At 34.5% G+C, this 14,825-nt stretch overlaps 2 protein-coding genes across 2 annotated transcripts; one reads left to right on the top strand and one right to left on the bottom strand.

Moving 5' to 3' along the window:
• LOC125055589 lies at nt 1-8,364 on the top strand. Its single transcript, XM_047658045.1, has 3 exons — nt 1-62; nt 7,094-7,225; nt 8,108-8,364. The coding sequence occupies exons 1-3, from the start codon at nt 18-20 to the stop codon at nt 8,318-8,320; spliced, it is 390 nt and encodes a 129-aa protein (XP_047514001.1). The 5' UTR covers nt 1-17; the 3' UTR covers nt 8,321-8,364.
• Nucleotides 8,365-9,968: 1,604 nt separating this feature from the next.
• Nucleotides 9,969-12,202, bottom strand: LOC125055386 (cuticle protein 1). Its single transcript, XM_047657830.1, has 3 exons — nt 12,070-12,202; nt 10,513-10,694; nt 9,969-10,324 (listed from the first exon to the last, which is right to left on the bottom strand). The coding sequence occupies exons 1-3, from the start codon at nt 12,082-12,084 to the stop codon at nt 10,246-10,248; spliced, it is 276 nt and encodes a 91-aa protein (XP_047513786.1). The 5' UTR covers nt 12,085-12,202; the 3' UTR covers nt 9,969-10,245.
• Between the last annotated feature and the right edge of the window lie 2,623 nt (nt 12,203-14,825).

Below are 14,825 nucleotides of genomic sequence, written 5' to 3' on the forward strand. Positions count from 1 at the left end.
GTAACGGCTAAACGAAAATGAATAAACCTGATACATTTACACCAAAAGATCTACTTGATTATGTAAGTAAATAAAATATAACTAAGTTTTTGTTTACTCCTTTTTCTGAGGACCGATGTTTTTAATTCAGTTATAATTATTAGCTTCAATTTTTTTACAAAGAACTGTACAAAGCCTGTCAGGCACGCGATCAGGCAGACTGTGGCCAAGAAACTAGGCAGCACGGAGTCACCAATCTCACCTTTCCCAAAAAGAGACTTTATTTGCTAAAGCTAGGTCTGGTAGGCTTGCCGGATTCCTCATGAGATTTCTGAGGCAGTCGGAGCCCGCTGGCCGGCGCCCGCGTCATCTTTTGTGCTACCTTACTGATATTTGACAATTCTATGGCAAAATTTTTCCAGCTGCGATCTGTGGTCGAGCAACATGATAGGCCCATCCCGGAATACCCACATGGCAGTCATGAGCTCCAGATCGCACCTGGTTCTTTCGAAAGTGGGACAGTCAACAAGTAAATAAACCACTGTGGCGAACAATTGATACCACTCCTCTTTTCCACCGCGTCGGTGATTTTTCCCCGAATTTCCACTTTGGATTTTATAATTAACGATTTTACGCTTTCTCTTTTCTTGTTTTATTTTCAACTCTGTTTATAACTTTGTTTCTTCCGTGTTAACTTCAATATACATATTTAAGACCCGAAGAAGTTTATTTTATATTCCTACTGCCTAGCCTAGAAACTTTTATTATATGGTGCTCGCCTCACTCGCTCCTATACCACCGTTTGGTCAGTTCTCTCTTCAAAGTCGCGGGGCTTATCTTCAGCTTGAATCTGAGTAAAGGCCCATTTACATGATGCCATTTTCTTGCCTGTAGCATACAATTATGTCGACGCAATAAATGAGTTGCATGGTCTAAACAAAACGTAACATTCTTGATCAATGGGAAAAGTTTCCTTTCAAAACTATCATTGATGTAAACAGCACGTACAATAATTTCTTACGCAATTCTTGTACGCAATTACCTCTTCATTTGCAAACATGAGTACAGTGATTGAGGGTGTTAACACGTTCACTGCGCCATCATTTTTAAAGAACTTTCAGCTGGTGCTTTGGAGACCTAAAAGATCTCGTAACAAGCCTATCCCTTGGTGCGTATGAGACCTTATCAGTCTCCTAAAAATACACTTTTGAAAATAATTTATATCTTCCAAAAAAAACAATGACATATATTTTGAAGTTTTTGTGGGTGAAAGATAGCTAATTGCTTTATATTTTGCTAGGTTCGCACGCAGTTACGACACTAGAATAAACTACAAATACCAAAAAAAAATTAGATATCGATTGTATGATGTATCTCGTACCGCAACCGAAGATAGTTCAATATGTGTAGTAAGTAGTGATGGGAATAAAATAATATCTCAGTTATCGATTCTAAAAGTTTTATTAATTATGCAAAGTGTTTTTCATTAAAACATGGTAAGCTCATTGATTGCTTGCACATTACGCGCAAATGGTAACAATTCGTTTAGTTTTTTAGAAGCGTCAGTGCTGTTTAACTGCGTGTGCTCCAACGAAAAAGGTTAATCGTTAAATATTTCATAATCAGAATCACTGTCATTATTAGTCAATGGGGGGCAAATTTGAACATTTTCCAAAACAAATATTTTACTGGACGATGCAGCAGTATAATCCGGCGTTGATTTTCACCAATAAAATAGATTTTTTACACTTTTTTCTTTTAAAATCACTCATTGTTTATCAAAAATAATCAACACGCTGGTATATACGCGAGTGTTATTTCCAAAACGTGCGTCTACGAGGCGTACGATTTCACGAGTACCGACATATCTCCTAACGCAAGGAGCTAAAACAATTACAGTACTGTGCGTTAGGGACCTAATCCATCTCTAATTTATTTTTTAATGTCCTTGAAATTCGCTTTAAGTAGGAAGCAAAAAGGGATGTATATTTGTCCTGCTCATCCTTAAAGAACTTTACAAGTTAGATCCTCCCGCAAGGAGTGAAAAAACACGATTATGTTCAAGGCACAATATAAAAGTCCTGCAAGAGATCAGCCCTGCGATTCTGTAACTCACTTTTCGAACTCACACAGCGGTTTTCGCATCGGCGGTCGCTCTCAAATCAGTCGTGAAGCAGTCATTTTATGATTTGGCATTCTGAAAAGGTGGGAGCTTGTAGTTTATTGTTTATCAGAATGCCAAATCATAAAATGACTGCTTCACGACTGATTTGAGAGCGACCGCCGATGCGAAAACCGCTGTGTGAGTTCGAAAAGTGAGTTACAGAATCGCAGGGCTGATAGATCTCGTAATGCAACGAACGTGTTAAATTAAATTAATTTAAATTTTTTATTTTGTTTGTTATTTCCTTCGGTCCGAAACCGTCAACTACAAATTCCTGTGAACGAAAGCATTACGTACATTGGTTCTTATAATTTACATTTTCGGTATCCCATAAACATTCATGACTGCGATAAATCTCAAAGAACTTTATTAATTCAGTTCGAATTTAAACACCTTTTTACTCATATTCATACCTCTCTGTTAAATGGTTCTAATCTTTTAAAAATACTGAGCTCTGGTGGTGAGGGTCTATTTTAAAAAACAACAATTTATGTTTATAAAGAGCCAAAGATATTACACTATCCGCGTCTAGAATAGAAGTACTAAAAACAAAAACAGGTATTCTTTATATTCTAAACTAAAACTTTTTCTTTACATGTGGCAAGTGTTGCCTGCCTTTATTACATTAATATTTACATATTCAAACTCCAACACTCTTCTAAAATATTTAAAGGCCCATTTACATGATGCCATTTTCTTGTACATACCAGAGCAATAATTGAATGCAATAAATGAAGCGCAATAATTGCCGTTCAAGAATTGTATGCAACTGTTTACACTTGAAAACTTGAATGCAATTATTGTATTCAAGTATTGACAAGGAAATAATTGCACATGCCTTTTGTTTACACCAATGCAACTATTTTAAGGAGATTATTGCTTTCAAGTTTAGACTTGTCTAAACACAGGCTTGTACGTGCGTATACCATTTAATGGCGCTTTCGTGCAAGTATTGCACGTATTTGCATTGACAAATTTTTCATTCAAGTCTTAAATATTTTAGAAGAGTGTTGGAGTTTGAATATGTAAATATTAATGTAATAAAGGCAGGCAACACTTGTCACATGTAAAGAAAAAGTTTTAGTTTAGAATATAAAGAATACCTGTTTTTGTTTTTAGTACTTCTATTCTAGACGCGGATAGTGTAATATCTTTGGCTCTTTATAAACATAAATTGTTGTTTTTTAAAATAGACCCTCACCACCAGAGCTCAGTATTTTTAAAAGATTAGAACCATTTAACAGAGAGGTATGAATATGAGTAAAAAGGTGTTTAAATTCGAACTGAATTAATAAAGTTCTTTGAGATTTATCGCAGTCATGAATGTTTATGGGATACCGAAAATGTAAATTATAAGAACCAATGTACGTAATGCTTTCGTTCACAGGAATTTGTAGTTGACGGTTTCGGACCGAAGGAAATAACAAACAAAATAAAAAATTTAAATTAATTTAATTTAACACGTTCGTTGCATTACGAGATCTATCAGCCCTGCGATTCTGTAACTCACTTTTCGAACTCACACAGCGGTTTTCGCATCGGCGGTCGCTCTCAAATCAGTCGTGAAGCAGTCATTTTATGATTTGGCATTCTGATAAACAATAAACTACAAGCTCCCACCTTTTCAGAATGCCAAATCATAAAATGACTGCTTCACGACTGATTTGAGAGCGACCGCCGATGCGAAAACCGCTGTGTGAGTTCGAAAAGTGAGTTACAGAATCGCAGGGCTGATCTCTTGCAGGACTTTTATATTGTGCCTTGAACATAATCTTGTTTTTTCACTCCTTGCGGGAGGATCTAACTTGTAAAGTTCTTTAAGGATGAGCAGGACAAATATACATCCCTTTTTGCTTCCTACTTAAAGCGAATTTCAAGGACATTAAAAAATAAATTAGAGATGGATTAGGTCCCTAACGCACAGTACTGTAATTGTTTTAGCTCCTTGCGTTAGGAGATATGTCGGTACTCGTGAAATCGTACGCCTCGTAGACGCACGTTTTGGAAATAACACTCGCGTATATACCAGCGTGTTGATTATTTTTGATAAACAATGAGTGATTTTAAAAGAAAAAAGTGTAAAAAATCTATTTTATTGGTGAAAATCAACGCCGGATTATACTGCTGCATCGTCCAGCCCTGCGATTCTGTAACTCACTTTTCGAACTCACACAGCGGTTTTCGCATCGGCGGTCGCTCTCAAATCAGTCGTGAAGCACTCATTTTATGATTTGGCATTCCGATAAACAATAAACTACAAGCTCCCACCTTTTCAGAATGCCAAATCATAAAATGACTGCTTGGCGACTGATTTGAGAGCGACCGCCGATGCGAAAACCGCTGTGTGAGTTCGAAAAGTGAGTTACAGAATCGCAGGGCAGTAAAATATTTGTTTTGGAAAATGTTCAAATTTGCCCCCCATTGACTAATAATGACAGTGATTCTGATTATGAAATATTTAACGATTAACCTTTTTCGTTGGAGCACACGCAGTTAAACAGCACTGACGCTTCTAAAAAACTAAACGAATTGTTACCATTTGCGCGTAATGTGCAAGCAATCAATGAGCTTACCATGTTTTAATGAAAAACACTTTGCATAATTAATAAAACTTTTAGAATCGATAACTGAGATATTATTTTATTCCCATCACTACTTACTACACATATTGAACTATCTTCGGTTGCGGTACGAGATACATCATACAATCGATATCTAATTTTTTTTTGGTATTTGTAGTTTATTCTAGTGTCGTAACTGCGTGCGAACCTAGCAAAATATAAAGCAATTAGCTATCTTTCACCCACAAAAACTTCAAAATATATGTCATTGTTTTTTTTGGAAGATATAAATTATTTTCAAAAGTGTATTTTTAGGAGACTGATAAGGTCTCATACGCACCAAGGGATAGGCTTGTTACGAGATCTTTTAGGTCTCCAAAGCACCAGCTGAAAGTTCTTTAAAAATGATGGCGCAGTGAACGTGTTAACACCCTCAATCACTGTACTCATGTTTGCAAATGAAGAGGTAATTGCGTACAAGAATTGCGTAAGAAATTATTGTACGTGCTGTTTACATCAATGATAGTTTTGAAAGGAAACTTTTCCCATTGATCAAGAATGTTACGTTTTGTTTAGACCATGCAACTCATTTATTGCGTCGACATAATTGTATGCTACAGGCAAGAAAATGGCATCATGTAAATGGGCCTTAAGACTTGAATGAAAAATTTGTCAATGCAAATACGTGCAATACTTGCACGAAAGCGCCATTAAATGGTATACGCACGTACAAGCCTGTGTTTAGACAAGTCTAAACTTGAAAGCAATAATCTCCTTAAAATAGTTGCATTGGTGTAAACAAAAGGCATGTGCAATTATTTCCTTGTCAATACTTGAATACAATAATTGCATTCAAGTTTTCAAGTGTAAACAGTTGCATACAATTCTTGAACGGCAATTATTGCGCTTCATTTATTGCATTCAATTATTGCTCTGGTATGTACAAGAAAATGGCATCATGTAAATGGGCCTTTAATAGTGTCCAAAAGCCCCGTGGCCAGTCAGGACCGCAGGACTTTTTTGTATGATGTGTTTGCATGTTTGAAAAACATTTTTGTGACAGAGGCTGTTTCACCCCCCACATAGCAATCGACCAAGGTGTCTGGAGTCTTGTGTGTCGCAAGTAGAAAAGCAGATACGTGTCGTACCCTATCCGCGTCCCCGTTTCCTCGGCATCATATTCATAAAAATACTTGTGTGAAGGGCGAAGGCCTAGTTGGATTCACAACTTATTTTAGAATCACGGCGGTGGACTAATTGTCCTAGAAGAAACGCACAACAGATACAGAAAACATAAAATGAAACAGTTTTAAAAACCCGGGAATTGTCACAATATGAACTGAAAATCCTCATGAATTCTCTTTACGTAATACATCATTCAATTTGTGTCTACATCGATATGGGTCCAAGACCTGACAGTTTCCTCATGTTATCACTTCTGATGAAGTGAAGTGTTTCATTAAAAACATTTAAAACATTAATTTATGTAGAACAAATTAATTCATTCCCGATTTGCGAAGTAATAAATATTTCTTTCATGTTTATGTATGTAAATCAATTAGCATTGTCATTTAAGGGATATCTTTATGCAGATTCTCTTAAATAGGATATAACCTTCTTTCTCGTTGATCTATTTCACTTAATATAGTCTGTGTAATTTATTTATATATGCGAAAGTTGATCTAGAGTTTAAATAGTTTATCAGAAAACATTTTTTTTACATCCTTGATTTCTGTCTGTGATTTACTGATTATTTAATAATTGAGATATATAAATAAAAATAAATCAGTAGCGCTATATCTTTTTAGGTCTGGGCTTCATATTTTTGTATCTGTTTCATGATCATTTGTTAATCTCATACGTAGTAAGTAGGTTATCAGCCTCCTGTAGAGACACACCGTCGACTTTTTATGGTCTTAAACAAGCCGGATTTCTCACAATGTTTTCCTTCGCCGTTGGAGGGAATGTAAAATGCGGGCATAGAAATAAAGTCCATTGGCGCACAGCCCGGTATCGAACCTACGACCTCAGGGGTGAGTTCTTACGCTGAAGTCACAAAGCCAACAGTAGTCAAGCCAATTTTGAATAATGTCTTCTGTGCGAACAGAAACAAATCGCTGGGAATTTAAATTGATTTAAAAAGAGTCGAAAATGTAATTCTTTCTATTCAACTATATTGTTAAATCATGAAAATTCTTGGCGACTTCTATATGATTCTTGATTATACGTAAAATGTTTATTGCCAAACTGCTTAAAATTACTTTGTAGTTACTCAATAGGTTCAATCTATATTTAATAATAAAGGAAGTAATTTCCATAATATATGAAGTAACTAGTTTACGCGCGAATCTAATGTTTAAAGTATTTTATTTGCGTAAACAAATTCTAGGTAAAATCCGTAGTAAGAGTGTCAACCAGAGATAATAGAGACACGGGTTCCAACTACGCCTGGTTGCGTTCAAGACATTTAAGTGTTGCCGAAGACAACTCATTGGACAAATATGAAAGTATGGTAAGGAAAGTAAGTATTAAAGATAATACAGGACAGATAACCCATAGTGCGCTTGTGTAGACATTTTGTGAGTAAACGGTGAACTTTACTGGAATACCACAAGGAGCAAATCTACGCGCCAACTCCCGATGTTCCCGTTCAAAATCATGATTGTCTGTGACAGCAGTTCCTTCTCAGCAGGTAGCATATGCCCCAGGTATTTAAATGTTCAAACCCTGCCAATATTGCCAATATTTTGACGACTCAATGGTCTAGTGGTTAGTACCCCTGACTGCGAATCAATGGGTCCCGGGTTCGATTCCCGGCTGAGACGAACATCGATGTGATGAGCATTTGGTGTTGTGCTTAGGTCTTGGGTGTTTAAATATGTATTTATATGTCTATCGATCTATAATATGTATGTATATCCGTTGCCTAGTACCCATAACACAAGCTTCGCCAGCTTAGCATGGGACTAGGTCAATTGGTGTGAATTGTCTTAAAAAAAAAATGCTATTCATTAATTTGAATACTAGGTAAGCACTCCGTGTATGAGCTGCCAGTCTCAAAGACCATGACCTTACATTTATGTACATTATACACAAGGCCATGCCTCGCTGCTAATGCTGCGCAAACCATCAGCATCCTATTGACGGCTCCCGGCGTCGGTGCCAGCAGTACCATGTCATCAGCATAGCTAACGCTATTAATACTGATGCCACGGACTCTGCAGCCAACAGGAAGACTGCTGAACTCGACGGGTTATTTATTTTAGCTTAAAGTGTTTTGGAAACGAGATTCCGTTAACTTCTTGAATTAAATTAATTCTTTTTTCCCTTAACAATAAAACCCTGAACATCTAAAACAGGTTACGTAATAAAACTCATTTCATGAATTCAGTTTAAATTTCAGTTGTCACCAGAAAGCTGCACAGCCATCGCTGTCAAACTTGACACATTGACAGAAGGCACGCAAATGTCATCCGATGATGTTATCAAGATGTTCGAGAAGCTGCTAGAAGAACAAGAGAGTATACAACTGCTACAGCTCGTGGATAAAGGTGAAAAGAAGATACCGGCACGACTTGGCAAAAGACGAGCTACGATTGCCTTTATTTCTTACTAACGGTATATCGTGATATTGGTGTTGAATTATAATAGCAATCACTTTCCGAGCGTTTAATTTTGGTATCATAATTCCTCCATACAACCTTATTAGTAAAATAAAATTAAAAGATATTTAAAAAGTTTGGTCCCTGTGGCAGTGTACCTTTTACGCTGGCAGCATTTCCTCGCTGTATTGCGATACTTATTCGTTGAGCCAGGAAAGCACCAGCTCTGGGGTCACCGGTACTATCTACCAGGCGCCAACTTAAATCTTTAACGCCTGTGCACTTGAACCCACGGCCCCAGAGTCTCTACTCCAAAGGGAACTAAACCAAAGTTGGAGGACTCTTTTATTTGAGCCGTTCATTATTTTGAGCCTGCTCTGCCTGCTTGTCTAAGGGGGGGTGAGATAAGATTTTATCTGACTAAATATAAAAGACTTCTTCACACCAAGTATACTAACTAATGACTTAATATCATTATTGAATTGTAACTTAATTTCGGTCTTAAAAATAAAGGTTATTTTAATAATCCCGCTTTTATCTGTATTATTTTGCGAATAACTTAATAATATTATACAAAGATTTGTTGTGTTGTACCAATATTTATTTTTGCGAATTAGCGCTAAGTAGGTAAGTCACATTTGCCTTGCAAAAAAGAATAAGTGCCAGGTGTGGCATGCCAGTCCAATTATAAATATATACCTAATAAATTTAATTATTTCAAGCAAATGTAAAAATTAAATGCGCGGAATCGCTTGAGTTGCATTAAAAATTGCATGTAACTCGTCGCGATAGATCGCGTGCATCGATTAATGCAATATTGTTTACAAATACGACAAATTTCAATGAAATTCAGGTCAAAATCGATTTGGGCGTAATTTTGCTTAACTCACTTGCGTGAATGGAATTTCTAAACAATTTTTAATTGGTTTTTGATAAAATATTATTGATATAAATGTTTCTTACTATATAACAATAACTATACATAAAAACAGGTCGACCATTTTTCCTTTTTGCCTTAATTAAGCAATTGTCATTTCGCGCGGGAACTCGGCGATCGGATACTCGCCCTTGCAATACCAAATACGATGGCAATTTGGAAATGATGGATGCGCCGGTAATTACTATCACGTACACTGCCCATTTAAAGTTGTGATGAATGAATAAAACACCTTGATGTTGAATATGCTATAATCTTTTATTGTTTATACTTGATAAATTATATATATCTTGGCCGTCCTTTTTTATTATTTTGGCTTAACCATAAGAAAATTTTGAAAAAGGTTTTTTAAAAATTTGTATGATATTACTTTAAATGGTATTAACTATTACTCGTCGAGCGAGTTTGCTTATCTTGCCAAAGCCGCGCACAAATTATTTAAAGAGATCTATTAGGTATGAGGGTGTGCAATTGTTTAATCAGTTGCCGTCTAAGGTTCGTAACATTAGCGTGATTAATCAGTTCAAAAGGGCATTAAAGATACACATCAGAATGAGCCCATTAGACTAAAATTGGGCTAGCTGATGGCGACGTGTATCTCGTTCGTATATACTTAATATTAAATTTCTCATGTAAATAAAAAATAATTTTGTAATGAGAAATAAAGTTCTTTAAACATTAAACTATTAATATGACATATATATATGGTTAAAATAAAAGATATATTTGTAATAACGTGTTTATTTACATTTTTACAGTTTTTTTTTTACAAAACCAAATGCTCAGCATATAAAACTTATTTTGAACACACGAATTATTTACATTTTAGAGGTATGGCAGTGAATTTGCAATTACGCTGATTGTATACGAAACTATCAGTAATTTAATAAAGCCAAGATGAAATTTGGCACGTTACTTGAAAAGTTTGGTGATATTTTCGTAAAAAATCGGGTATTGTCAAGTAAACGGTCTGGTTTATTTGGAGTGCCAATGGTCAACTGTTCACCAACAGTATGGGTAATTGGGGCAGGACGCAGGGTTCACACCAGCAGGATATTCACGAGCAGCGGCGGCGTTGGGGCTGTAAAGTTATATTTCATTATTAGATACTAAAGCTATCTCTTAAACATAGACAAACTTGTGTCTACTAAATGGTTGTAATTCATTTATTTTTGATTCGATAGCGAAAGTTCTAAAAATCAACGAATATCTCAATTTTAATATCAGGGCCTTGTAAAAGTACTATGTAGCGATGTGTGATACACTTACTCAGCGGGTGCTACAGGCAAAATGGATGGGTTGTAGACCCACTCAGGGATGGGTTGACCGTCGGGTGTGAAGCGAGCCAAGGTCGTGACATCGCAGTAGGGGTAGTTGGGGCAGATGGCGGGGTGGACTCCAGCTGGGTACTCGCGGGCCAGCGCTACCACGGCCAAAGCGCAAACGATGAACTATAAAACAGGTTGTTGTTGAGGTTTTACTTTGGTAAGGCTTATCGTACGTTTACAAAGTATATGTACCTAGGCAGAAGCACAAAGAACAAGGTACAAAGTCTAGATCTTGCTGCACAGACTTCTTAATGTATCAATTAAATTAAATTGTCAAAATAGTATTAACATTTAAGTTACGATCCATTTATTACGTACCTACCGTACTGAATATCAGCCAGTCATTATAAATTCACGGATAAATCAACTTATTAATACGCGACAATTGATTCTTGAATAATTTGAGTTAAATTCCACGCCCACGTTTTGATTTACTTCGCTCATAACAATGTCAGCAATTTGACATTATTTGCTAATTATGCGCATAGAGTTGCGAATCAGAAATCGGATAGCTGTATTAAATTGCGTCTAGTTTTCAACCACATCAAATACCGCAAACTAGAGACATTGACTTTTTAAATTTTGTTCGCTTTTTTAGTGTCAATTGTCAAAGTAGAAAATTATTATTATTATGTACTAAAATCCATTTTTTTACTTATGATGAACAATGTTACTTTTTCTATATAAGTATTTAAGCATTTGACATTTATTAAATGTACTTTATGGTTCTCAATGTTTATTAATATTTCAAGAATATTGATTTTTCAATGCATTTTCAGGAACTTACTAGACGATATTAGACAATTTTAAAATATAAAGTTGTTATTTCATTTTAACTTTTTAAATTTTAAGTTTTTAAATTTAAACCCTCCACCACCACGGTTTACCAAACCTTATGTTTACCGAATCAATCACTAAAAGTATAAATAAACAATTTTCATTTTCCATTTTTAACTCAACAACAATTTGCGTAATTGTCTTGACAGTAATATTTAATTAATTATTCGAATCACACCTGCTGTCACCTTGCGCCTACAATTAGTTACTTTTGATGGTATGAGGAACGATCTCAAGGCAATTTAGTGGGTAATTTACACTTATTATTAAATATTCATTTATTCGTATTATTTTTGATAACTACTGCACATTAAATATCACTGTATTTTTGAACTGGAGTTGAAATTAATAATGCCACATTTGTTAATATTTTGTATGAGTATTGTACATAATATTTAAACGCTATATTAGAAATGTATGAAGACGAAGATATGTTTTTTATATGGCGCAAATTGTAATGATTAACAAAGCTGAATTATATTTACTAACGTCAAAACATCGTAATAATTAATTTAATTTTAACGAAGAATTTAGTATCTGTTTAGTACCTTTCATTCTTAAATGAAAGACGTTAGTTCTAACACAACTTGAATAGAATTTAATATTCGAAATTCATTGAAATTGGTTAAGCAGTTAATCCGTAATATGAAAATAGACTCACCAGTTTAGCGTACATGTTGTATATCCTCTCAACTTTCGAATGAGACTGATGCCTTCAACAACATCGCGACTCTATTTATACTCTGGCGATCAGTTTTCGAGCCTGTTCTGTTTTAGTTTATATTTTTTTCTAAAGGAAATGGCTGTTTTAAAATCAGAGGACACATACTTGGTTAAAATTCATCGAAAATTTTGTGTTTTTAACTTTTAGCTTGAGATTTCTCAGCAATTGCTAACATCGTTATAAAATTGTTATTGACTCTATGGTCCAAATGTGTACCATCTACCAAGGAAGAGTCCTACTAGCATCTGTGACTTCAGCTCTTGAACTCAATGGGAAATTCAGAACAATTTTGACGCATTTTGTTTTAGCTTTATATTATATATTTGGTCTGTGAGTTATTGAATACCTTGTACGATATAATATTACACATATACATGAAAACATCCTTTACGAAATGAATTTGTACAATTTGCGTTAATATTTAAATTTTTGGTCAATTGCTATAAAACAAGAAACGTCGTGTTTAAACTCGTAATAATTGTAATAAATGTTTTTGCTCGTAATAAGTTACGCATTAGTTTGAAGTTGTATTTTGAACAAATTAAAATAACGTATATAAACACAACTCCTTTCATTTAAAGCAAACGTTATTTTATCGTCGTCGTTTAATACTCGTAAACTGAAAAATTGGAGGTTTTAAAAGTAGGAACTACAAATAGATATATTCTAACCGAGTTCAAAAAAAGATATTACATATTTTGATCTGTATGTTGGGTTTGTATATTTGGTTATGTGTGCTTCCGTAAATATATTATGTATACGTCACACGTCTCCCAGATTAAAAATCATATTGAAATGATTGTTATAAATCATATATATTTTAGCTTAGGAAAATTTCATCGAAAATTATCGAAAATTTCATCATCGATTCTGGCGTTTTTGAGATAAGGGACTTTTTCCAAGTGACGTTTGGAAATAGTTTATTTTTAATTAATCTTATTAAACAAAATTACAATTAATTCACTACTTTAATTTTTCGAAATTCAAGAACCAAACTCAGCTAAGTTATAATATTTTGACCATTTTTAAAACGATATTGTTATGCCATTACTGGTTGAAAAAGTTCGTTTTAGACAATTAATTGTATAGATTTAAATATATAAAGTATCTTTAGTATAAAAATATAATATTTTGACTATATTTAATGCTTTGTAGCTTTGAATTATTTAATACGCACTTTAATTATTAAGGGTCTCGCTTATTTAGCTAACTTTTCCTTTTGACTAACTTTTCCAGGCAACTTAACACAGATATAAAAATGAATTGCTGTTCGTCAGTCTCGCTAAAACTCGAAAACGGCTGGACGGATTTGGCTAATTTTGGTCTTGAATTACTTGTGGAAGTCCAGAGAAGGTTTAAACAGTGGGAAACATAAATAATAAGTAAAGAAAACTAATAAAAACGACAATTTCATTATCCAATAAAATCTGTTCCTATTAAATAAAGAAGTGTCACTTGGTTGGCCTTCAGAAATGTGTGTTTCATGGCTGTAGTTAGGTTATGAGCTGAGGTTATCTTTGGTCTGTGTTAAGAATGTTGTATTACGTTTTGTCATGGATATATGTAGGTGATACGAAGTACACGAGTTCATCAAGCCTTAATACTTTTTTGGTTCACGGCTTTGCACCAATAGATTTCCTTTTAACAGCTAGTAAAAAATAAAAATAGGCTTTATTCGAGTACACTACACTAAGTCCATGTCATTATGTGTTACACTACTCGATCTCCAACAAAGAGAAAGCCCCCTCCAACTCCCTCCACTTGTCGCTAATCCTCGCGTCAATTTACCCTTAAAAACCCTTTTATTCCTCCTAATTTTCTAGAGGGTGTCCTCTCTTTTTTCATCCCAACACATACCATTGTTAAACTTTCGGATACACTTGATAATGATAACGTTTTTCACGTTATTAATAAATATATTAATTTCCCGTTTCATAACCAAATTTAATTATAATAATAATATTATTTATAGAATGAAATTCATGACAGGACATCGGTTTTCTTGCGGATATGGTGTTATTATGGAACCATAAAAAGAGAAAGAAAGAATAAACTAAATTAGCTAATTTCTCGTCTCTGGGTAACCATTTACTTTGTAAATTCGACTGTCACGGAACATTCTTATAGATTTTCGGGTTAAAATAGAGTGTATGGCACTCATAAACAACGTGGCTATCTATTGGTAAAATAATTTTTAAAATCAGTTCAGTAGATGCAGAGATTACTCCCTGCAACCTGCATCCTTGAAATATTACTGTAGATAACAATTTGTTAGCTATATTCTGTTTTACAATTAACTAAACTGAAATGAAATGCACACTGTCATTTTTATTTATGGTACAATGTTTTTCAGATGCCAAAGTTATGGTAGGTCTCATTTATTAAAAAAATATAGGTCGAACGTCTTCTTTCGGTTTTCATAGAAGTCGGTTAAAAAGGAAAAAGTTTTTGCAATTGCGTGGTCGGCCTTTTAAAAATTTATTTGGATAACGAAATATGTTCCTACAAACTACTTCAGTAGTTGTCAAAGCCTTTATATATTCACACCGCCGTGTGTGTCTTAATTCTTCGATTATTCTGCAAATATAATAATTTTTATTTAGAACAACAAATATCAGTTAGACAAAAATATAGTAATTGAAAATAACAAAAAAGCTAGGAAAAAAAAGCTTTAGCGCGAAAGTTATGCTTCC

Source organism: Pieris napi, chromosome 13 (assembly GCF_905475465.1).
Source record: "Pieris napi chromosome 13, ilPieNapi1.2, whole genome shotgun sequence".
NCBI lineage: Eukaryota > Metazoa > Arthropoda > Insecta > Lepidoptera > Pieridae > Pieris > Pieris napi.

Bases quoted from the DNA above. Each gene is read 5' to 3' on its own strand.
- LOC125055589 (XM_047658045.1), top strand. From the start codon at position 18: ATGAATAAACCTGATACATTTACACCAAAAGATCTACTTGATTAT. The intron at 63-7,093 runs GTAAGTAAATAA...AACAAATTCTAG, and splicing joins CAAAAGATCTACTTGATTAT to GTAAAATCCGTAGTAAGAGT. The intron at 7,226-8,107 runs GTAAGTATTAAA...TTTAAATTTCAG, and splicing joins ATGAAAGTATGGTAAGGAAA to TTGTCACCAGAAAGCTGCAC.
- LOC125055386 (XM_047657830.1), bottom strand. The intron at 10,325-10,512 runs GTAAGTGTATCA...ATAACTTTACAG, and splicing joins TTGCCTGTAGCACCCGCTGA to CCCCAACGCCGCCGCTGCTC.